Genomic DNA, 26,114 nt, shown 5'->3' on the forward strand with positions numbered 1-26,114 from the left:
ACAGACAGAGATCACAAGTAGGCAGAGAGGCAGAGAGAGAGGAAGAAGCAGGCTCCCTGCTGAGCAGAGAGCCCGATGTGGGGCTTGATCCCAGGACCCTGGGATCATGACCTGAGCCGAAGGCAGAGGCTTAACCCACTGAGCCACCCAGGCGCCCCTAAAATGTTAATTTTTGTTTTCTCTGGTAGTGAGCTATTTATTTGATATTTTACTTCATATCTTTTTCTCAAGTTTTCTGTGGTATACATTTTATAACCAGGAACAGGAAAAATAAACCCAATTAAAATTATAATCTTATAGTTGATGAGAGATGATGATAAAGAGTATACTCATTGACTTCTGACAGCAACTTTAGCTATGTGGCTGATACCCAAAGCACTGCTCCCACATATATGTTTTTGGGACAGTTTTCCTTTGGCCATTTATGACTCACTGGCAATAGCATTATACCTGTACAAATATTTTAAGAACCATGTTATCTGTGTTATAGCTTAGCAGAGGTTTTTTTTCAGAGGACACAGATTCTTCCATGCCTGTCATTATTATGAGGGTGATGGTGGCCAAAAGGATGGTAATTATCCACTGCCTCTTTTAGAGACATTTGTTAATAACGGTTTCCTGTTTTTTTATTCCATGAGGGTAGCAGTCCCTTAGACTCTATTCATACGAGGGTATAAATGACTAATAATTTTCCTCAGCAAGAAAAATTTGTGTTTTAATGATTATTAATATTGCAGGCTCACATGAGTGCTTGTGAAGTTTATTTGAGAGACAGAGAGGTATGAGAGAGCACGCATGCATGCCAGTGTTGATGAAATCACACCATCTGTGTGATTATCTCGGACTACCTTTGCCAGTTCAAGTAGTTTAATCTTATAAGTCCTGTCTCTGGGCATGAGGAAGAAAAGTTAAGAGAATGTTAGCACTTCACTGAGGGTAAAACAGTGTAACTTTTAGACATTACAATATGGTATGGATAGACTTTACTTCTTTCTATGTATGTGTTGAAGTAGCTGTCAAGTATCTGTGCAGTTAGGATTTATAAATTAAAAGTTAAGGCAAAACTCATGTGAATTGTTTATCAAATATCTCTACATTTCCGTGTTAGGCACCTTTTGGGACATTTTTTTCTAAGTTGTACTTCATACAACATTTTGGTAGCATGGCTCTTTTTAGGCCTCCTGCAGTTGCAAAGTATTCAGGCAGTTTTGTTCCTGGGCTAATAGCCAGAAGACACACAAAAACAAATGGCAATGCCCTTTTGACTTAGAATTTATATTTATAATTCCCTTCCTGAGACCCTAGAGCTATTTTAATATTCTATCTCATATTTCTTTACTGACAGAATTGCCTCAATCCTGAGGCACCCAAGGAAAGAGAGAGAGAGAGAGAGATGAGGTGATCTTGTCAAGAATCTTCTATCATTCTCACTGCAGCTCAACATCAGATTGCTCTTGCTCTGGTTACAAACCCATAGCTGAAATTGTTTTTCATCACTAAGCACAGAGTTATCTGGGCAATTTTTCTCCATACATTTTTTTTTTTTTGCTTGATATTCTAGTAGAGAGAACAAAGAAGATTATGATCTTAATGCAACATGTAATAGAATAAAATTTTTCCTGCTATTAATCTAAAGAATACACATGCATGCATTTCAATATGAGAAATGAAGCAAGAATAGAAGGAAATCAAATGGCAAGTGGTATCTCCAGTCTTTAATCCACCATTTTCTTGACCCAAAGATTTTCTCATTTTGGGAAACTCTAAGGTTCTCAAGCTGGGATTTGTGTTTCATTTGATGGAAGACAAGTAAGAAGAACAATCAAGACAATACAAATACATGATGACTGCTCTTACAAGTTGTCATTTTATTATGTAGCTGCTCATTTAGAAGGGTAAAACTTCATTCCCTCATTCCTCATCTCCTTAAACTTTCTCTTAAATGTCACTTTTTACATGAAGACTACTTGACCAATCAGTCGAGATTCACAAACTCTCCTCCATGGCTTCCCCCTTGCTCCTTTTGCCTTGGTTATTCTCCATGAGACTTATCACTATTCATACCAGTTGAGTATTTTTGTCTGTATTATTCATTGCTATATCTCCAGTGATTAGGACTTGGCATTTAGTAGGTGCTGAAGAATATTCATTGAATTAATGTAAAATAGCTTTAATTTATTGAGCAATTACTATATAATCATGAACTGAAGTACAAGATCTCCATATAGTGCCTCTGCCCTTTACAATAGCATAGACCACATTATCTCTAATTTACACATATGTACTTTAAAGGGTAGAGATATTAATAAATTTATATAAGATAATTCCGGAAAATACTAAATTTGAGCTCAGTTTTGTCTATCCATAACCTATGAGTTTTCCTTTTCATATTTTTTTTCTATATTTAATCAGCTGACCTTGGATTTCAAGCAAGAATGTAACACTCCTCTGCTATCTGATTAAATATATCACTCAAGTTGAGGGAATGGAGAAAGGTTGTCTAGAAGATGAGATCCCCGCCCCCTTTCCTTGTTTTTGAACTTTTTCTAAGTTCCACTGTCAGGGATTTCAAATATATATATCCCTTTAAATACAGATATGATGCATTTAAAATATGGCTCATATGAAATCAAGATATCCCAACCACAGAACTATCTGACTATAAAATTAAATAAAGGTTCAACATAGCCCCAAAAGAGAAACAAAGTCATTTTATACTTGTGGCTGATTTGAGGAATGGGGTGGTACAAAGGAAGATTTGTATGAAGGGGATTTTAAGAAATTAATTTTCATTTAACTTTCTAAATTAAGATCAGCATATTTTGTTTGAGAGAAAATAACACAGGAAAAAGGAGAGAAGGGGGCAGAGAATTATGCAAAGAAATAATAACTGAAAACATCCCTAATCTGGGAAAGGAAATATATTCAGATCCAAGAGCACAGAGAACTCTCACCAAAATCAACAACGGCAGATCCATACCAAGATATATTGTAATTAAATTGGTAAAATATAATGATAAGAAAAAAAAATTTAAAAGCAGCAAGACAAAAGAAGACAATAACATGCAAGGGAAAACCCACAGGGCTAGCAGGAGATTTTTCAAGCCAACTCCTTTCTTAACAAGCCAGAAGGGAGTACCATGATATAGTCACAGTGCTAATGGGAAATATCTGCAGCCAAGAATACTGTATCAAGCAAGGGTATTATTCAGAATACAAGGAGAGATAAAGAGTTTCCCAGACAAACAAAAACTAAAGGAGTTCATGACCACTGAAACAGTCTGCAAGAAATAGGAAAAGGGACTCTGAGCAAAAAGAGGAGACCAAAAGTGACAGTATAAAGGCAGGAAACACAAAAGCAGTAAGAACGAATATTTCTGTAAAAAAAAATCAGTCAACTCATGAAGTAAAAGAATGCAAAATATGGCAGTGTATACATACGGCATGGGGAGGAGAAGAGTAAAGAATGGGTTCAAACCTAAATGACCATCAACTTAATAAAGATGGCTATATGCAGAAGAGGTTATATGCAAACCTAGTGGTAACCATATATTAAAAACCACTGATAAATATGTAAAGAATAAAAAGAAATCAAAATATATCACTGAAGAAAATCAGCAAACCATGAAAGAGAGAAAGAGAATAAAGAATCAGAGGAAATATCAAAAACAACCACAAAACAAATAAAATGACAATAAATTCATACCTATCAATAATTGTTTTGAATATAAATGGACTAAATGCTCTAATCAAAAATGTAGGGTGACAAAATGGATAAAAAAATAAGACCCATCTATATGCTGCCTCTGAGACTCATTTTAGACCTAAGGACACCTGAAGATTGAAAAGGAGGGGATTTATCATGCAAATGGGTTTCAAAAGAAAGCCAGAATATCAATGCTTATATCAGACAAATGACTTGAAAACAAAGACTCTAAGAAGTGACAAAGACAATATATAATAATAAAGGGAGCCATCCAACAAAAAGATGTAACAATTGTTAAATATTTATGCACACAAAATATAGGAACACAATATACATAAAAGTTACTAGCAAATACAAAGGAACTAATTGATAATACAGTAATAGTAGGGGACTTTAATACTTACATCAATGGACACATTATCTAAACAGAAGATCAACCAGGAAACAATGGTTTTGAATGACATACTGGAACAGATGGATTTAATAGATATATTCAGGACACGCCATCCTAAAACAGCAGAATATACATTCTTTTCTAGTGCACACAGAATATTCTCCAGAACAGATCATATATTAGGTTACAATATAAGTCTCAAAAAATTCAAGATGATCATAGATGACTTCTAGTTACTTCTATGTAACTAGAAGTCGACCTCAAGAAAAAGTTTTGGAAGACCACGAATACATGGAGGTTAAATAACTTACTACTAAACAATGAATCAGTCAGCCAGGAAATCAAAGAAGAAGTAAAAAAAGTACATGGAAACAAATTAAAATGAAAATATAACAATCTAAAACATTTGGGATGAAGCAAAAGCAGTTCTTAGAAGGGTTTATTGCAATTCAGGCTGACCTCAAGAAGAAAGAAAAATTTCAAACAAAAACCTAACTTTAGGCAAAAGGAGCAAGAAAAAGTACAACAAACAAAACCTAAAGCCAGCAGAAGGAAGGAAATAATAAAGATCAGAGCAGAAATAAATGATATAGAAACTAAAACCACAATAGGACAGATCAATGAAAGCAGGAACTGTTTCTTTGAAAAAAAAATTCAATAAAATTGATCAACTCCTCACCATACTTAATGAAGAAAAAAGAGAAATGACTCAAATAAAGTCACAAATGAGAGATGCAAAATAACCAACACCCAGATATACAAACAATTATAAGAGAATAAAGTGAAAAATTATATGGTAACATACTGGACGACCTACAAGAAATGGATAAATTCCTGGAAACATATAAACTGCCTAAACCAAAAAAAGATGAAACAGGAAATTTGAACAGATCAATAACCAGCAAAGGGATGGAATCAGTAATTTAAAGACTGCCAGCAGGGGCGCCTGGGTGACTCAGTGAGTTAAAAACCTCTGCTTTTGGCTCAGGTCATGATCTCAAGGTCCTGGAATCGAGCCCCGCATCAGGTTCTCTGCTCAGCGGAGAGCCTGCTTCCCCTTCTCTCTCTGCCTGCCTCTCTGCCTACTTGTGATCGCTCTCTGCCAAATAAATTAAAAACAAAAACAAAAACCTCAAAAAACAAAAAACAAAAAACAAAAAAACTGCCAGCAAACAAAAGTCCAGGACCACATGGCCTCATAGGTGAACTCTACGAATCATTTTGAATTTTGGAACACTGAAAAAAAAAAAAATTAAATTTTTTAAAATGCTAATAATTATCTCCAAATAAAAAAAGAAGAATTAATATCTGTTCTTCTCAAACTATTCAAAAGGTGGAGGAGGAGGAGGGGAGAAGGGAAGGGGGAGGAGGAGGAGGAAGGAAAACTTCCAAATTCATTCAATGAGGCCAGCATAACCCTGATACCAAAACCAGATAGACACCACTAAAAGGGAGAACTACAGGCCAAGATCTCTGAGGAACATAGATGCAAAAGTCTTCAACAAAATACTAGCAAACATAATCCAACAATACATTTTAAAAAATCATTCACCACGATCAAGCATGATTTATTCTGGGAAGCAAGGGTGGTTTGGTATTTGCAAATCAGTCAATGTGATACCTAACATCAGTAAGAGAAAAGATAAAACCATACGATTATTTCAATAGATACAGAAAAAGCATTTGACCAAGTATAACATCCATCCATGATAAAACCCTCCATAAAGTAGGTTTAGAGGGAACACACCTCAACATAATAAAGGATATATATCTTCCTCAGTGGGGAAAAACTGAGAGCTTTTGCCCTAAGGTCAGATATAAGACAAGGATGTCCAACCTCACCACTTTTATTTAACATAGTACTGAAAGTCCTAGCCACAGCAATCAGACAACAAAGAGAAATAAAAGACATCCAAATCAGTAAAGAAGTAAAACTTTCACAATTTGTAAGTGACATGATACTCTCTATAGAAAACCCTGAAGACTCCACCAAACAAACAAACAAACATAAAACCTTACTGGAATTATCAGTTTCATTTACCAGATGAAATCAGTAAAGTTGCAGGATACAAAATCCGTGTACAAAATCTTTCGCATTCCTATACACTCGAAACAACAGAAAGAGAAATTAAGAAAAAAAATCTCATTTACAATTACACCAAATATAATGAGAAATCTAGGAAAAACTTAACCAAAGAGGTAAAATACTTATTTTAAAACTAAAATATATATACTGAAAACTATAAAACACTGATGAAAGAAAATTGAAGATCATACAAAGAAATAGAAAGACATTCCATGTTCATGGATTGGAAGAAAAAAATTTGTTAAAATACTCATAGTACCCAAAACAATCTACACATTTAATGCAATCCCTATCAAAATACCAACAGCATTTTTCAAACAACTAGAAAAAAAACAATTCTAAAATTTGGATGTAAAGACCCCAAATAGCCAAGCAAGTTTGAAAAGAAGAGCAAAGCTGGAGGCAGTGATCTAAACAGTATGGTACTGGCACAAAAATAGACACATAGATCAATGGAACAGAATAGAGTGTCCAGAAATAAACCTACACTTATATGGTCAATTAATCTACAGGAAATGAGGCAGGAATATACAATGGGGGAAAAGGCAATCTCTTAAATAAATGATTCTGGGAAAACTGGATACCTGCATACAAAAGATGACCCACCATATTACACCATACACAAAATTAAATTCAAAATGGATTAAAGGCTTAAATATGACACCTGAAATCCTAAAACTCCTAGAACAAAATATTGTCAGTAGTCTCCTTGACATTGGCCTTAGAAACATTTTTCTGGATCTGTCTCCTCAGGCAAGGGAAACAAAACCAAAAATAAACTATTGTGACTGTGCCAAAACAAAAAGGTTTTGCACAGTGAAAGAGACAACAAAACAATAAGGCAACCTACTGAATGGGAAAGATATTTGTAAATCCAGTATCTGATGAGTGGTCAATATCCAAACTATGTAAAGAACTCCGAACTCAACACAAGAAAAAACAAATAACCAATTAAAAGTGGGCAGAGGATTTGAATAATCCTCTGAGGATTCAAATCCTATTCAAATCCTCAGAGGATTTGAATAATTTTCCAAAGAAGACATACAGATAGCTAACAAACACATAAAAAGATGCTCAACATTACTCATCATCACGGAATTGAAAATCAAGACCACCAGTGAGATATCACCTCACACTGTCAGAATGGCCAGTATCTGGGCAAAGATGTGGAAAAAAACTAATCTTCATGCACTCTTGGTGGGAATGTACATTGGTGCAGCTACTATGGGAAACAGCATGGAGGTTCCACAAAAATATTAAAAACAGAAATACCATATAGTTCAGTAATTACACTTCTGTGTATTTACTTAAAGAAAACAAAAGAACTAACTTGAAAAGCTCTATGCATCCCTGTGTTCATTGCAGCATTACTTACAGTAGTGACGATTTGGAAGCTACGTAAGTGTCTACCAAATGATGAATGAATAAAGAAGATGTGTGTACACATATACACACATGCACACGCACACAAACACAGGAATAATCCTCAGCAATAAAAAAGAATAAAATATTGCCATTTGCAACAACATGGATTATGCTAAGTGAAATAAGTCAACCTGAGAAAGACAAATACCATATGATTTCACTTTATTTAAAAAAAATTTTTTTTTAATTTTTTATTTTTTGTAAACATATATTTTTATCCCCAGGGGTCCAGGTCTGTGAATCGCCAGGTTTACACACTTCACAGCACTCACCAAAGCACATACCCTCCCCAATGTCCATAACCCCCCTAAAAATTTTTTTTAAGATTTTATTTATTTGACAGAGATCACAAGTAGGCAGAGGCAGCAGAGAGAGATGGGGAAGCAGGCTCCCTGCTGAGCAGAGAGCCGGATGCTGGGCTTGATCCCAGGATCCTGGGATCATGACCTGAGCTAAAGGCAGAGGCTTTAACCCACTGAGCCACCCAGATGCCCATGATTTCACTTTTAAATAGAATATAAACAAAAACAAAACAAACAAGTGAAGCAGAAACAGACTCCTATATATAGAGAACAAACTGGTGATTGCCCAAGGAAGGGGGTTGGGGTATGGGCAAAATGGATGAAAGTGAGTGGGAGGTACATGTTTTCATTTCTGTAATGAAAAGGTCACGGGAATGAAAATTTTTAAAAAAGGGGGGTGGATGAAAAATAACCTGTAATTCCACCACCTGAGATAACCAATGATTGTAAACTGGTGCATATCTTTCTAAACACTGTATATTAAAACAAAGTACTCTATAACATTTTGACACATTTGGATTTTCTCAACTTTGCTCAAGTTTTACATATTAACCAACTGAGAAAATCAATTACATCATCATAAAATGCACAGACTCCAAAAAGATAGTATATAAAAATAGAGTTTTTAAATCATTATAATTTTTCCATTTGACATAGGAAACTGCAGATTTTGTTCCAAACCTTTAAGGGGAAACACATAATAAGACTTTAGTTAACCCCAACAGCTGTTGGCATTTACGTAGCTGAAGATTTAAGATGTTATAAATAAGTAGTCTACAACTGTCAGAATTACTATCAAACAATGCCTAATAAGAGACTGACTTTGAGATAAACATGTATTGCCTTCTTCTCTGTAAATGCTGTTTTCTTGGACCTCAAAGTTAGGATTTCCAGGAGGCTTTGCAATGCACAATAAAAGTGTTGGCTTCCACATTTCTTTCATTTACCTCTTAATTTGCTGAGAATTTCTGAATTATTTGATTGATTCATTTCTAGTTTACTTTCTCCCATTCTTTTGGCATGTTAGTTTGGCTTATGTGCTCTCTGAAAAGCATTTCTAGTATGCTTAATGTCTGATAGTGGAACACATTCATAATGTTAGGGTTCCTACTCAGGAAAATTCAGTTGAGAAAGAAAAAATGATCCCCTTCCTTTTTTTTTTCTCTTTTTTCCCCTTTTATTTGTTTTTGTTTTTGTTTGTTTGAATCTCTTATTGCTGACTCATGGTACTACAGTTCAAATAACCCCGCACAATGCTTTACAGTGATTGATGATCAAACCTGCTCATTCAATCTAGCATTTTAGAGTCCTTGATACTTTCTAACAAACTTGTTGAAATCAAGTCTTTTCTAGTGAATAAAGTAAGTGAAGTAAATCAATAATTTATATCAGAGAAAACAAGGTTTTGTCTGTGTTGCAAACTCCAGTCAATTGATGGGTCATTTCTGTCTGAAGGATTTTGATGCTATTTCCAGGCTCTGTGGGAAAGTTTTCCCAGGTAATTAGTCATGTGTAGAAGAGTTCAAGATGTGTTGGAGTTAGATGATGTAAAGAAATGAGGGGAAGGATTCCTGGCAGAAGACAAAAGGCACAGAAGAGCATGGTGTATGTGAAGGGCAGCGGGGGAGAAAGAAGGGTAAAAATGCAAGAAATTCAAGGTTCCGGAGCCAAAAGTTTCAAAACATGAAGCTGTGAGAGATGAGATTAGGAAGTAGGCAGGGTGGTCTATGCCCAGTTTAAGAGCTTGGACTTCATCTAGTTGATTAGTCAGAAGGTTTTAAGCAGGGAAGTGACGGGCTTGCTTAGCTTAGAGTTTCGGATGATTGTTGTAGTGATGGCTTTGGGGGACAGAAAGTTCAGCAGAGAGAGGGTGAAATTTTAGGATATTTTTGCAGAATTCGAAGACACAGATAATTGGGACTGAACAAGGATTGCTAATAGGAATGGGAAAAAATAAAGAAACATTTAGCAGGAAATTTACACACAGCTGAGAAGGAGAAAGAAGGAAGGAGCACATCTTGGGAGACAGAATGGATAGTGAACAACATAGGTAATGTATTAAAAATATATTTATAACTAAATGCTGACATATTTTTATGTCTTATGTATATATAAATATATTTATAACTAAATGCTAAGACATATATTTATAACTAAATGCTAAGACATTTATAACTAAATGCTAAGACAGACTATAGGACATAATACTATAGAACATCTGAACTACCTCTTTATTATTCTCTTTTTGTTGAGGAAGATGTTCACATTAGTCATTTTTTTAAACACAGGTCTCCTATTTCTGAGAGATGCTAGGAAGCCAACTGTGTAGGGTATGAGAACAAGGAATGTATTATATTTTGGGTGATCTCTACAACTATCTGTCTGTCTGTCTATCTATAATCTATCTATATAATCTATTATAATAAGAAATAATGCAGTCTATTATAAATAATAGACATAGCCCAGAGAATAAGTGTCTCATCAGCATGGTGGAATTATTTATTGTCAAATCCAGAATACTTTTTTTTTTTAAGATTTTCTTTATTTATTTGACAGACAGAGGTCACAAGTAGACAGAGAGGCAGGCAGAGAGAGAGGAAGGGAAGCAGACTCCCCGCTGATCAGAGAGCCAGATGTGGGGCTCGATCCCAGGACCCTGGGATCATGATCTGGGCCGAAGGCAGAGGCTTTAACCCACTGAGCCACCCAGGTGCCCCCAAATCCAGAATACTTTTAAGAGTGAGAGCTGTGGGGGCATCTGGATGGATAAGGAGTTGAACATCAGACTCTCTTTGGCTCAGGTCATGATCTCAGGGTCCTAGGATCAAGCCCCGCATCAGGCTCTACACTTAGTGGGAAGTCTGCTTGAGAATTCTCTCTTTCCCTTTCCCTCTGCTCCCCCTTCCCTAAAATAATTTTTTTTTTTTAAGCATGGGATTTGTAGGGAGTGGGTAAAGAATTAAAATTATTATAATTTTAAAAAATATTTATCAAAAGTTTTTTATTATGTTGGTCAATTTATAAAATAAATTTATTCTGCAAATAAATTTTACAAATAATAAAAACTATTTGTAAAAATAAAATAATAATAATAATAATGATATTTGGTCAAAAATTTAAAAACAACAACAACAACTTAGGACAAGAATAAAACCAGATGGGAAACCAGCATAACAAACGAAAAGTAGAACTGCCCCTAGCAAAGAGGAAATGTGGTTACTCAACTCATGAAGACAGAAACGGATTCTATGTGCTAATTCCTGATGAAAGAGTTTCATTATCTCCTTTTTTTGCTCATTTATTTCTGCTAGGGGTCCAGCAGAAAATTCACAGACACTTTATGGCCACACATAGACTCACAGTCCAGATGTTGTTAGGTAAACCCATGGTTTTTTTGTCTTAGGTGCTATTCTAATATTGTGCCTCCCATTATTACCCTAAAAAGAGGGACTGGCTGGCTCTGACTGTAGTAGAACATTCTGCTGCTTGGGAAAATAACAATATAAGAATATACCCTGGGGATGTTCTAGATACATCCTGCCATTTAGGTAGACCAAAAATGTTGGGGTCCATCTTAGGAGAAGAGCTAATAAAGCCCTAAGAGGAAAATTAATACAATCTCCTGAGTTCTAAAATGTTAGATTTGGGATCCTCAGAAATGATTACTTTTTTTTTTGTTTAAAATATATGACTAGGTTGGGAATGCCCGGATGGCTCAGTTGGTTAAGTGTCTGACTCTTGGTCATGGTTCCAAGATTGCAAATTCAAGTGCAGATCAGGCTGTCAACTGGGTATGGAGCCTACTTAACATTTTCTGTTTCCCTCTCTTCTTGTCCCTCCCCTCCCTGCTCATGTGCTCTTTGTCTTAAAATGTATGTATCTAGGTTGATAGAAGAAAAAATCGAGTTTTTGGCCTCTGGTCCTTTGGGACAAGCTATAATCTATTTCTCATTAGTCCACAACTTTTCTTCTCAGCCTTTTGCCCTAGTAATTATTATTATTATTTTGTTTATCATTCAAAAATAGTTACTGGAAAAAAGGGGAAAAAAAACCCTTCTTATGCCCTTCTAGTATTTGGTATCTTCCTATTTCTTAGTATGAAGTGTTTAGAAGAACAACCACTTTAGAGTCAGAAAAATGTGCCTTAAACTTCAGGCATATTAGTAGTGTTAAGTTACTTTAATCACCTTATCTGAATGGGAATAGTACTGTGAGAATTTGTGATAACTCTGTGGTCAGGATTAAGTGAGATGATCCAAGTAAAGTGCCAAGCACAGTGTTTGACAAATAGTAGGTGGCCAATAAGTGGCATCTAGAGTTACTACAGAAAGTATAAAAGGTGTCATGTTGGTGAGGCCATAAAATTGTCACATAGGCTCCTTTATCCTCCATTTCAGCTTCCTTACCACTCCTTCCCCTCCCCATCGCCACCAACTCCTACTGCCAGTACTTGGGGATCTCATGGTGCTGTGTGACTGCCCTTTTTCCTAGTTTAGCATCTTTTGTTCCTGATTTATCTTCCTCATTTCCTTTCTTCCAGACCTCCTAGTCTTATAACTTATGCTTTTGTTGCCTACTATATCTATCCTTGTAGAGGTTCTGTTAATGTCATATATACCAAAATGTTAAAAACTAATATCATTTTCATAGGCTAGTCTTACCAGCACATAGGTCTATTTTAGTAAAGGTCAGCATCATAACCTTAAAGAATGAAAGTGCAGAACTTAAGTTGGAGGCATCAGCAATAGGGACAGAGGAGATATTTTCAAAGAGAGGCACTCAATGATAATAAAACTAATGAATAGCTACTGTTTTTTGGGTGTCTATTTTACACTGAGTTTTATATGCATTGCCTCACTAAACCTTCACAATGAATAAATTATGTACTATCATTATTGCTATTTTTCTGATGAGGAAAGTACAGCTTGGAGAGGTAAAAAAAAATTCCTGAAAGTTATATACAACTAGTAAGTGGAGAAGACAGGTTTAAAACTCAGATCCATCAACCATCACCATCTCTCTCACTCACTCATTTACAGGCTGAATTTTCAACAGGACAGGCATCTCTGTGTTCTTCCTATCATTATTTGCTAGAACCTAGTACAGTGCAGGACACACAGTATGCAATTAATTGTTTGTGCATGCATTAATGAATATATATCTATTTTGCCATAACCTCCTTTCCATTTTACCTACCGGACTCAAGTTTTCCTACGAGGTCCTGACTTACTGAATATTCCAAAATTCTGAGTGCCAGTAGTCCATATATACCATTCTATTCCCTGACTTCATGTCTCTATCTTGCTGTCCTGTCTACCTGCAATTCCTCATTCTCCCAGAAGTCTCTGAGCTAACTTCCCTTTACCTAGTAACACAGAGCTCAAGAATGGTCTCCCTCCATAAGGCTTTCCACTTCTCTCACCTCTCCTCCTATCCTTTTCCTCACCATCTCCTTTCCTTTTCCCACCATGGCTCAACCCAACAGGGTTCTTTCATGCCTGTGTCTTCCACTAGACCATGGTGTATTTGAAAGTGGATGTCCGACCTCTTTTTGTATCTTCTTTTTATGCCTAACACATTTTTCTTCTAACATATTTTTATATGGTTCTGGTGTGGCCTAGTTTATCCATTCTCAGGTACATTTAAAAAAATATTTTTTAACAGCTCTGAATTTGGGATACATCTTTCAGTGTTTTTCTAATTTAGTGACACAAAAAGAAGAGTTGACTGAGTCCTATAATCAATGGCATCTTAGATTTAACATAATATGGTAATAGGGCACCTGGGTGGCTCAGTGGGTTAAGCCTCTACCTTTGGCTTGGGTCATGATCTCAGCATCCTAGGATTGAGTCCCACATCAGGCTCTCGCTCAGCAGGGAGGCTGCTTTCCCTCCACCCCTCTGCCTACCTCTCTGCCTACTTGTGATCCCTCTCTGTCAAATAAATAAATAAAATCTTTAGTAAAAAAATGTGGTAATAGATGATAAATAAAAGTTATATGTATGAAAGAAGGAATAACAATCATAGCCCTCCTTAAGTCGTATTATCATTCCTACTTATAACCTAGCTGTCTGCATCAGACAATGTGGCAGGGCCACAGTTGAACATTATTCTTTATTTATGTTGGGTTTTCCTAGTACAAGTAAGACAGATAATACGCTATGTCAGATTTATCTTCATCATTTCGTACTGGACTTATATTATAGGTTCCATATGCTTGTCTTCTAGGTGAAATTGATCTTCAAATTCTTTCCAAAGTGCAGATTCAACATCCAGGAATTCATATCAACAATGAAGTTGTTGAGCCAAGTGCTGAGCAAATTGCCAAGTACAAAGGTATCTGTATGCTATGGTGCTCTATGTAAAATCCTATCCTGAAAGGCTTATCATCCCAAATTTGTCCCCTCACTCATTAACAACATAGTTACTGTGGTATGTTCTTTGTAAGCTTATTGGGAAAAGAACATATTTAATTTGTTTTCTTGGAAGACATGACCTCAGAAATATGAACAATGAATAATTAGATTTCTTTTTGTACTGATTCTTCTATTCCCTGGTGATCAACTACTATTTTTGATGTTTATTCTTAGAGACAGAGTCATTAATTCATTAAAAAATATTTAAACAGAACCCTTGCTCTTAAATGGTTTGTGTTTAATGGATTATATATAGCAGGAGTCAGCAAACCTCTCTGAAAAAATACACAAATACACACTCTAAATATTTTTAGGCCACATGATCTCTCTCACATTAGTCAACTCTCCTACTGTAGCACCACGGCAGTCACAGATGATGCTGACAAACTGAGTGTTCATATGTTCCAATAAAACTTTATTTATAAATACTAAAGTTTGATTTTTATATCATTTTCACATTTCATGAAATATTATTCTTTTGATTTTTCCTTCAACCGTTTAAAAATCCAGCAGCATGAGATATGCAAAACAGGCATAAAGTCAGAAAGTGCAATAGTATATGTTTTTAGTTTGCAGTCTAGAAATAGGTAGTGAGCCAGATATGGTCCATCGGCCATGGTCTGCTGACTCCTGGGTTACAGAAACATATCATTTGTTTTCCACTGATAAAATTCACCAGTTGATTTCCCATTAATACTGATAAAATGCAACCAATATCTGATCAGCGTTCTTATAATTATTTCTTATTGACTCTTTCTTTCTTCCCTAATTTCATTTAATACTAGAAAAAAATCAGGATGAACTCTCTGGTCTTCCAGAGCTACATAAAAAAGAAAAATGTGCTTTATATCTGTTATGTATATAACATTGATTGCATTAAAATTCGAAATGGAAATGGATTCTACATTTGCAATTAAAATTGATGGTGTGCCATCTCTTTTCTGTATTTTAGAGCTTGTAGCCAAGACATCAAACCTTGAGAACATAAAGTTTGCTTGGCATAAGGAGACATCATCTGAATATCAAAATAGAATCATGGAGAAAAAAGAATTTCAGAAGTGGGACTTTATTCATATGATTCAGGTAAGAAATATTTATTGTTATATATTCTCAGGAGACTTTTTTCTCAGAAATATGTGTGAAGAATACCTAATATTCTACCTTTAGGAAGAAAAATGAAAATCTGATTTCTGATTTTACAAGTGAACATTATCCATCCAAATTGAGGATAAAGATGTTGATAGGACTGAGAGGTTCTCTGTAACATTAAAAAAGCCAGGTTTTTTATACTCCACACCTTCTGTTACTGATTTTTTTTTTCAGTGTTGGCTTAATTAATTTTTGTAGGATTGGAAGTTCATAGATAGTTTTGAGGAGAGTAGAGTGTGACATATCTTAGCACAGCTCTAATGGTCTGGATGGACTGATGTCCAGAGTTTTTCTGAATCCTTTCCTTAACCTTCTTTGATGACCTGGTTAGTGTGCATGTGACAGAAGGGGAAGGTTAGATCATTCTTAGGTTGATAAAATTTACTTATGTCAGTCATTCAGTAGGAATATATTTCTATGATCCAACACTGATAGTATATTTCTTGGAAATATACTAAAGGGTTTCTTGGAAAGGGGGTGACCATTCATTAGATGTTATGGGGATGGATTTATGAGAATCACTGATATTTCTGGATAGCATATGGGTGTATAGACTTTGGACGTTGTCTACCATTAGAAGATGTATATTTTAGAAATACCAGATACCCAGATACATAATCCATAAGATGGCTAACAGTCTATGATGTAACCTGGCTAAAAAGAGGAGGATTCAGAAAAACTCTGGACATGTTGTAAGAGACATCATTCTGTAGTCCACAAGTACAGTCATCCCAAAGGATTAAACCTTTAAGAAATCAAAGGAAGAAATGACTCTAACATTGGTATATCCAAGCAATACTACACCTCTGTTCTCCTAGCTGACAAAATCATTTACCTATAAAGGAGTACTTATATTGCCCATCAAGCCTACAATGTTTCTCTATTAGACTTAATTTCCTCCCTCCTCATATAACTATTTCATACATCCCTCTCTCTCCTTATACTTCCTGTAACCCCTTCACCACCACTCATTCCCAGCTGATGACCTCACTTCATACTGTATAGCAAAAAGAGAAATCATCCAATGGAAAGTCATCTTTCACCCTCCAAATTTATAAACACAACTGTATCTGTACCCACCATCTCTGTCTTTCATCTTATTACAAAGGCCTCCTTTTATCGAAAACCAGTACCTCCACTTGTGCTCTGGATCCCATTCTTTACCTGTTATAAAATGTTGCAGATTCAGAGATCATTCTCCTATTTCTCTCAAAATTTCCATGCGTCTTCCTTCTTTCTTAGAGCAACACTACTTCCTCTGCATTACTGTTCTATTTCTCTACCTTCCTCCCTGTCTAGCTCACATTTTCCCTGTGTTATGTCTTTGTCTCTTCATTGTTCCTTATAGTCTTAACACTCAAGTGACATTCTTTCAGCTTAATATTCACAGTCAACTTCAGAGAATCTCAGTATCTATTAGATCAAATTTCAGAGCATCTGTTATGGGCCACCTCCTCTTTTTAGCCAGGTTACATCATAGACTGTTAGCCATCTTATGGATTATGTATCTGAGTATCTATCCCTGTCGTGAACAGCATGGAATGACATGATACTAAATATGGCCCCAAAGCAGCATAGGCCATGTTCAGCTCCATTTTATTTCTTTTTTTTTTTAAAGATTTTATTTATTTATTTGACAGAGAGAGAGGGAGATATCACAAGTAGGCATAGAAGCAGGAAGAGAGAGAAGGGGAAGCAGGGTCCCCGCTGAGCAGAGAGCCCAATGTAGAGCTTGATTCCAGGATCCTGGGACCATGACCAGAACTGAAGGCAGAGGCTTATCCCACTGAGCCACCCAGGCACCCCGTCATTTTATTTCATCCATTCATGTGAGAGGGGCAAAGTTTAAGTTGTGTTTGTTTAATGTAATAAATTCTATCATAGGCATTTACATAGAAATTAAACTCTTGCCCAAGAGAGATGGAGATGAGATATAAGAAGTACCTGTGGGGGTAGATTACAGGGAAGCAAAGGAAGCCTTTGGGGAAAATTTTCCACTGCCAATGTATAATTATAGGCTCTGCCTTGCTGAGTGGAAAGACCTCTCCCTGCATTTCATCAGAAAATGGTCCAGAGTTATTAAAAAAAAAAAGGGTGAGTTGACCCTCAGCACCCTGTGACCAGGGATGTAATCTCATGCTTTATTCAGTCCATTTTCCTAGAGAATCTGTCAGTATCAGAGACTGCCATATTTTCTGTGATTTATAAAAAGCATCTGTGAGCATATGGTAAAGCTAGTGCAAAGGGCTTAATTTTAAAGCAGAGTTCTATGAAATGGGGGTCTGTTTTTATGGTGCCAGCACCATCTTCTCCCAGAACTACAATTCACAAAATATAGAGCAAGCATAGAATCAATGTCCCAATGTGGAGTAGAGACGAAGTATCTCCAGCTATAAATGTCTCTGTTATTTAAACCAGAAAGAGTAAATTTAAAACTCTTTGGCTATAATTAAACAAATACCATAGTCTTCTTAATTTTGGCCATTCTAACTGGTGTAAGGTGGGAACCACTTAATGTGGTTTTGATTTGAATCTTTCTGATGGCTAATGATGGTGAACATTTTTTCATGTGTCTGTTAGCCATTTGCATGGCTTCTTTAGAGAAGTGTCTGTTCATGTCTTCTGCCCATTTTTTGAAAAGATTATTTGTTTTGTGTGTGTTGAGTTTGAGGAGTTCTTTATAGATCTTGGATATCAGTCCTTTGTATTGTCATTTGTGAATATCTTCTTCTTAAAGTGTTTTGTTGAGTAAAACTCTTATTAGCAATCAGGGAGATTAAAATCAAAACCACATTGAGATACCACCTTACACCAGTTAGAATGGCCAAAATTAACAAGACAGTAAACAACATGTGTTGGAGAGGATGTGGAGAAAGGGGACCCCTCTTACACTGCTGGTGGGAATGCAAGTTGGTTCAGCCACTTTGGAAAACAGTGTGGAGATTCCTTAAGAAATTAAAAATAGAGCTTCCCTATGATCCTGCATTTGCACTACTGGGTATTTACCCCAAAGATACTGATGTAGTGAAAAGAAGGGCCGTCTGTACCCCAATGTTCATAGCAGCAATGGCCGCAGTCCCCAAACTGTGGAAAGAGCCAAGCTGCCCTTCAACAGATGAATGGATAAAGAAGATTCGGTCCTTATATACAATGGAGTATTATGCCTCCATCAGAAAGGACGAATACCCAACTTTTGTATTAACATGGATGGGGCTGGAAGAGATTATGCTGAGTGAAATAAGTCAAGCAGAGAGTCAGTTATCATATGGTTTCACTTACTTATGGAGCATAAGGAATAACACGGAGGACACTGGGAGATAAGAGAAGAGAAGTGAGTTGGGGGAAATCGGAGGACGAGACACATCATGAGAGACAGTGGACTCTGAGAAATAAACTGAGGGTTTCGGAGGGGAGGGGGACCTGGTGGTGGGTATTATGGAGGGCACGTACTGCATGGAGTACTGGGTGTGGTGCATAAACAATGAATTCTGGAACACTGAAAAGAAATAAAATAAAATGGAAAAAAAAAAAAAACTCTCAACTTGAAAATCAACCTTTCTAAAGAATATATAACCCAAGTAACAAAAAAATTGACATAGAAAAGTGTCTAATTTCTCTTTTCTTTCATTTCTAGATGCTGTATTATGTAAAAGATATCCCGGCTACCCTGAAATTCTTTCACAGTCTCTTAGCTACCAATGCTAAGATGCTGATTATTCTTGTGTCAGGTAAATTATTTACATTCACCCTGAATTTTAAAATGGTAATAGTGCCTATGTGCTTGGATATATGTGTTTGAAGGCAGCTGCAATATTTTGTCTTCATTATGAAATTCTTGACTTGGCTTCTAAGCATAGTCAGTTAACACAGTATTAGGAAAGTCCTTCACAACAGCTATCAATTTAGGGGGTCCAGTGGAATTATAAATTCTTTTTTATGCAATGTAGAGCAAATACCACTAATACAAATTTTTTAACGAGGCCAAAAATAGCGAATATTTCTGTTTACCTCCTTTTTGTTTCTTTTCTTTTTTTTTTAAAGATTTTATTTATTTGACAGAGAGAGATCACAAGTAGGCAGAGAGGCAGGCAGAGAGAGAGGGGGAAGCAGGCTCTCTGCTCAGCTCGATCCCAGAACCCTGGGACTAGGACCTGAGCGGAAAGCAGAGGCTTTAACTCACTGAGCCACCCAGGCGCCCCTCCTTTTTGTTTCTTGAATGTTTCTTTCCCTTCTGTGATGTTTATTAATACATAAATAAAGGTTTAAATATTTGGGATACCTTCATATTTGATTAGTTTACATTTCTAGAACCTATCAATATTGCTCATGGTTGATTTTCTCAAATAACTACCAAAAATTGTTCACTTGTTTTGTATTACTGTCTTATTTGTAAAACAGGGCATTTGATCATGTCATGTTGCTTCCAGTATATATAGTAAGTACCACACAGAGAAGTAAACATGTTAATAAATGAGACACTGAAATTCTTGAGTTCATTAATTAATTACTTCTTTCATTTAGTAATCTTCATGGATTGTATACACAGTGCTAGGCTGATTGATTCTAGATATACAACAATCTCTGTCTTCCTAAGTTTATACCAGACCCTATACTCAAAACCATATGTCATAAAATTCATCAGTTCTTAAATATGAAGAATGACTTTAAGGATGGCAAACAGGGTTGTTGCCTGTAATTCTAGGTTTGAACTCATGTGGAAGTTTTGCAAATGAGAGTTCCTGCATACAACCTCTTCCCTAAAGAACATTTTGATATACTATTTTTATCTGTTGGTTAATTAAAAATACTCATTTATGTGGGAGAGTTCTATCTCCCCATTTAGAAGGGCTCATGTAAACTGGATGCTTCTTTTTAACCTCCATCTAAATCAAGGCACTTGGGTAAAGCCATTATACTACATTTAGGAATACAAAAGAAAACTTAGTTGTGACCAATGAGGGCAGTCTATTCTTGATAATCTGTATCAATAATAAAGAAACGTGTTAGCAATAGAAATAATAATTCATCCAGAGTTTAGGATGTATTTCATATAAATAGAAGATCCACTCTTATTTATATTTGGTTTATTCTTAAATATTTCAGAAGTTAAGTATTTCAGTGTCAGAAAGCAGTTTTCTATATTTCTACCAAGAGGAAAAAGCCAGCCTAAGATTTAGAAAGTGACGTGAGTAGTCTATACAAACAACTGAGAACTGGCTAAGTGCCCTTGTGAATACAGTATTCTGCTAGCTATCTCTTGAATTACACTAATACAACCCATAGTATATTGGCATCAAGAAATGTTCAGATCAAAACAGGTGCAGTGAAATATATGATGATACATGCAACAAGAATGCTGAGGCATTTCCTAGCTGTGTGAATGTGGTCTGTGAGTCTTAGTTTATTCAAGGGCTATTTCTAGATGATCATACCTATATTATATTGCATCTATGCATATATATGTTTCATATGTACTATGTATATATCCATTCACAGGGAAAAAATCAAAGAAATGTAATAAAGATTCAAATATCAGTTAGCTTTTTCATAAAAAGTATTTTGAGTCAAAATTACTCAGTCAAGGTAGTTTGATGGTGGAAATATTTTGCTAACTTTTTCTTTATGTAGTAAAAAAAAAACCCTCTTCATTACTGTATTCAGCATGGGAGACAGGTATCCCAAAGAGGACAACACTACTCATAGACATTGTTCCTATACATAAGACTAGAACAAATAACAAATGTCCAATGATTAAAAGGACTCCAGTGACCCCTTGCCTTCATCACATGCACTTTTCTTAGAAGAGAGTTGTGCAGCTACAAGAAAAATATCATATGTACATTTCTTCTTAAAGAACCACTTAACAAAAGGAGAAGATAAATTTAGGCATTTTATTTTGGACTTTCCAATTCTCTCCTAAGGCTAAAAGTTACAGATTTCTTGCCTCTATCAGAAGAGTTATTAAGGAAGGAAATTAATTAAATATACATAATAAAAAGTAAGCCACCTTGTTCAATATAGTTTCCTTCTCAGTAAAGGAAAAGGTAAATAAAATTGTCAATATACTGAAATTGTCATCAATTTAGTATAAAGTGAATGTCTCCAGATTCCCCAGTCTTAAGGGATCACTCATAACTCTTGCAAATCCAGGAAAAATGATGGGATCCCTTATCTCAAGTAACTTGGGTCATTCATCCCTTGCTCTGTGACTGCTGAGGATCCTGGGAGTCATGCTTACATGCTCCTGATGGTTACCAACCACTGTTTGCCCCAAACTTCTGCTCCCAGTTCAATTTTTGATTTCCTATCTCCATTACTTTTCCACTGCTTTGGAGCAACTCTTATGTAGTGGAGGACTGAGGCATGTAAACACTTGGAGCAGTGTGCTAAGTTCCTTATCAGAGGCATATGGGGCATATAGCATTCTAAACTACTAGTTCTGAATGTGTCTAATAAAAGAGAGCATATTTTGGGACGCCTGGGTGGCTCATTTGGTTGGACGACTGCCTTCGGCTCAAGTCATGATCCCAGAGACCAGGGATCGAGTCCTGCATAGGGCTCCTGGTTCCACGGGGAGTCTGCTTCTCCATCTGCCCTTCTCCTCGCTCATGCTCTCTCTCACTGTCTCTCTCTCAAATAAATAAATAAAATCTTAAAAAAAAGAGAGAGCATATTTTGGCTAAAACGTACTACATGATGGACATGGAATCAGAGAATATGGAAAGTTCTGGAGATTTGAAGAAAGGTTTAATAAACAGGAGTAAAAGACTCAATAAAGAAGATTAACATTCACAGAGACACACACACATGCTCAAAACCCATGCTGAAATAGGCAGAGAAAAGCTATGAAGGGTAGGCAAATGAAACTCATTAGGAAAAGAAAAAGAAATTGAAATCAGAATTAAATGACAGCATTTACTGTTAGAATACGTGTTGCTTGAGGGAAGAGATGCTTTTCTCTGTGTTTGTAATTATCAGTTACAGAACTAGCCCAGCTCAGTAAATATTCATTTAATTATAACAAGCAGAAGTTCTTGATTATATAAAGAGAAAAGATTTGATTTGGGGATGAAAAGGAAGAGAAATAAGGACAAAAGAGGTGGATTTTTAAAATGAGTGTCTCACACTAATATCAGTAGTAGCATGTCTTTCCCCAAATGTAGTAGCCAGGCATTAATTTTGAGAGTTGCTGGTTAAAATGTAACTTCTCTGGTTAAGGGGGTTTTGCCAGAAGGAGACACCACTTTTTTGTTCATCCCTCTCCTTACCCGACTAAGGAAGGAGGCAAATCATGGTGTGTTATTTTTAATACAATGAAAAAAAAAATCTGGTTTATATCATGTTGGAAACAAAAGTAACACCATATGTTGTGCCCACCGAGAGCCATTATGATAATGCATCAGTTAGAAAGTGTGTAATTGCTCAGCTCAGAAATGGCACCAAGTCACACAACACTGACACCAGTAAAACTTCTGCAATCAGTGTTTGGTTATTTTTTTTTTTTTGTCTCTGTCAGGTTAAAAATAAAAATAATAATGATAATAATGAAAATAATAATGAAAATGATAATGATAATAGAGCCTCTTTTCAACCACTGAAATATTTATTTTCTCATAAAGTCTTATTTGTAGGCATATTCTTATTTGGGCAGATAATCACTGTCTGTGTAATAAAAGATTTTTTAATATAGACTCATGACCCTATTTTTTTTTTCCCATTAGACTGAGGTTTTGTTTTTTTCTGCTTCATTCCAATTTTACCCTCTAGAGCGTACCCTGTGGTTATTACTCCCTCTTCTGAAATATTAGTTGAATGTCAGTTATCTAAGCTATTTAAATTTTACCTTTTTCTCCTCGGTTAGTCCCTTTTGTTGAGTTCAATCAGGAGACTTTAGCCCATGGATGAGGGCCAGGGTTCTTTGAACAGCCAATAATTATATACATAATGGTATGGGTATTTATTGTTTGTGTATTATGCTGGAGAGTCAATTACTTCATTAGACCATAAAAGAGGTTTGGAAACCCAAAAACCTCAAGCCTTTGAAATCTTCACTATTAATCCTGGAATACAGGTTCTCTCTTATATTGCTTTGCCAAGTCCAACTTAATTTCCTAATACTTGAACAAAGTTTGTTTACTTTGTTTGCCAATCACGGTTCTTAGTTCCTTTACTTTTTCTTACCCCAATTCTATGCTATAAATTCTGTATTTATCCCTCTTTGCAGGTGATAAAACTGAGGGGAAGCTTCATAAAGCTAGTCAGAGGAAAAGCCAGGCTTCATACTTAGGCAGTTGGCTTTAGAGGCCCTCTACTACATTGTATCAATTGATAAATATTAATTGGGTATGTGACATCCCATTATTATATGCAGGTATTAGAGGGTCCACAAATAGATGCTTATTTCTGTTGAGGTATTAGTATTAGAGATTTCCAAACAGCAAGTTTGCTTTTTCATAGTCTCAAGATTACAACCAGTGAGAATACATTATCAAACCAACTCCATATAATGTTCATTTATTTTGTGAGTACTTATTACCCATCTGCTATGTACTTAGCATTGTACAACAATTCACTTAAATTATCTCATTTAGTACTTGCAGTTGCATTTGAGGTATGTACAGTTATCCCCACTTTATAGATCAGAAAACTGAGGTTCTCAAGAGACTAAAAAACAAATCTCATCTTATTCATGAAGTGTCAGAAGTACATCCCAACCTGTGTCTCTCTCCCTCAGAGGCTGCATCTCTTAGCTTCTACACTGGGCCACATTATCCATTAAACACAATAGACATTGCTAAAACATCTTCTAAAGCTGGGGACAAAACTTGACACATTGATACATTTAAAACTGTTCCTCCCTCATTCTTCCCATTTCCCATAATGGCAATTCTCTCTTTTCAGGAGCTTGGGCCAGAATCATTGGGTCACTGACTCCATTTTCACTCATACCCAAAATCCAAATTGTTGGCAAATCTCACTGTATCTATGAGCATAATATAAAAGAAATCCAACCACTTCTCATCACTTCCAAAAGCTAGCTACTCCAATTTACCATCATCTGCCACCCAGATTATTGTCATAACCTCCTTACAGTTCTCCCTGTTTCCACCCTTATGGGCCTATAGTCTATTCTCATCTGTGTGACCAATTAAACTTATTAAAATATAAATCAGGTTAAGTCACTCGAATGTTGTATTGCTCAATATAAAAGCCACATTGACTACTGAAATTGATATGTAAATGAATTGCAATGAAGTAAAAGTTAAAATTCATTTCCTTGGTCATACCAGCCACAGTTCAAATGTTCCTTAGCCACAGATGGTTACTTGCTACCATATTGGACAATGCAGATACAGAATGTGTTCCAGAAAGTTCTTTCAGATAACACAACAGTGACTTCCCATCTCACTCCATGTGATATGGTACCCTACCCACTCCCTCCACCACTCATCCAACTTTATCTTCTTCTACTTTCCCCTTTGCTCACTGATTTCAGATCTCACTGGTTTATGGCCAGTTCTTAACATGACAAGCATGCTCTCGCCTCAGGTCCTTTGTAGTTGCTCTTTTCTCTACCTAAGGTAATCTTCCCTCTCATATCTACATGGCTTGTTCACATATCCCTGCTCAAATGTCACATTATTATCAAGAGTTTCTGTGACCACCGTATATAAACCGTAACCCATACAACTCTTTGACCCTCCTTATTCCTTGTTCTGATTTGTTTTTCATTAGTACTTAGCACCATCTGATATGTGATTTATTTAATTGTATATTTAGCTTTCTTTCCCCCTTCTGTGTACCTCTTAAATTAAGCTACCCAAAAGCAAGAATATTTATTTATTGGCTGCTTTATTCTAAGCATGTAGTATACTTCCTGGCAGAGAAGGGAAATGAAAAGAAGAATAAGTAAAAGCATGAGCTTTCTTTTATCACACAGGAATCAGCGGCTGGAACAAGCTGTGGAAAAAGTATGGATCCCGCTTACCTCAGGATGACCTCTGTCAGTATGTCACATCATCTGACCTCACTCAGATGCTGGATAAACTGGGGATTAAGTATGAATGTTATGACCTTCTGTCCACCATGGACATATCTGATTGTTTTATTGATGGCAATGAAAATGGAGAACTGCTTTGTGATTTTTTGACAGAAACCTGCAACTTTAATACAACAGCACCACCTGATCTCAAAGCAGAAATTATGAAAGATCTGCAAGAGTCTGAGTTCAGTTTAAAGAAGGAGGGAAAAGTTCTTTTTAATAATAGTCTGAGTTTCATAGTGGTTGAGGCATAAATATTAATCATGAAGATGTATTCAAAAAATTATATTTTGGGGGCACCTGGGTGGCTCAGTGGATTAAAGCCTCTGCCTTGGACTCAGGATCGAGCCCCACATCAGGCTCTCTGCTAAGCGGCGGGCCTGCTTCCTCCTCTCTCTCTCTGTCTGCTTGTGATCTCTGTCTGTCAAATAAATAAATAAAATCTTTTTAAAAAATTATATTTTGAATACTGTTGATCACTTACTTCTGTATTAAAATTATAAACACATCCCAATATAAATAGAGCATTGTCTCATATATAAAATCTAGAAAATTCCAAGACGTTCTCAGATTTCCATGCATATCATATAGGAT

General features: G+C 36.0%; 1 protein-coding gene across 3 annotated transcripts in view; it reads left to right on the forward strand.

Annotated features, from left to right (window-relative positions):
- The window catches only part of HNMT (histamine N-methyltransferase), a 46,146-nt gene extending 20,236 nt beyond the window's left edge, over positions 1-25,910 (forward strand). For 2 of the 3 annotated variants that reach the window (XM_004778372.3, XM_004778371.3), the window contains exons 4-7: positions 14,142-14,249; positions 15,282-15,412; positions 19,113-19,206; positions 25,419-25,909. In XM_004778372.3, coding sequence (XP_004778429.2) covers positions 14,142-14,249; positions 15,282-15,412; positions 19,113-19,206; positions 25,419-25,774 — 689 coding nt within the window. In that variant the 3' untranslated portion in view covers positions 25,775-25,909. Of the gene's footprint in view, positions 1-14,141; positions 14,250-15,281; positions 15,413-19,112; positions 19,207-25,418 lie in introns of all 3 variants that reach the window. The other variant, XM_004778374.3, reaches the window with a different exon arrangement.
- Positions 25,911-26,114: the final 204 nt, after the last annotated feature.

This window comes from Mustela putorius, unplaced genomic scaffold (assembly GCF_011764305.1).
Source record: "Mustela putorius furo isolate JIRA1106 unplaced genomic scaffold, ASM1176430v1.1 tig00003867_pilon_pilon_pilon, whole genome shotgun sequence".
Taxonomy (NCBI): domain Eukaryota; kingdom Metazoa; phylum Chordata; class Mammalia; order Carnivora; family Mustelidae; genus Mustela; species Mustela putorius.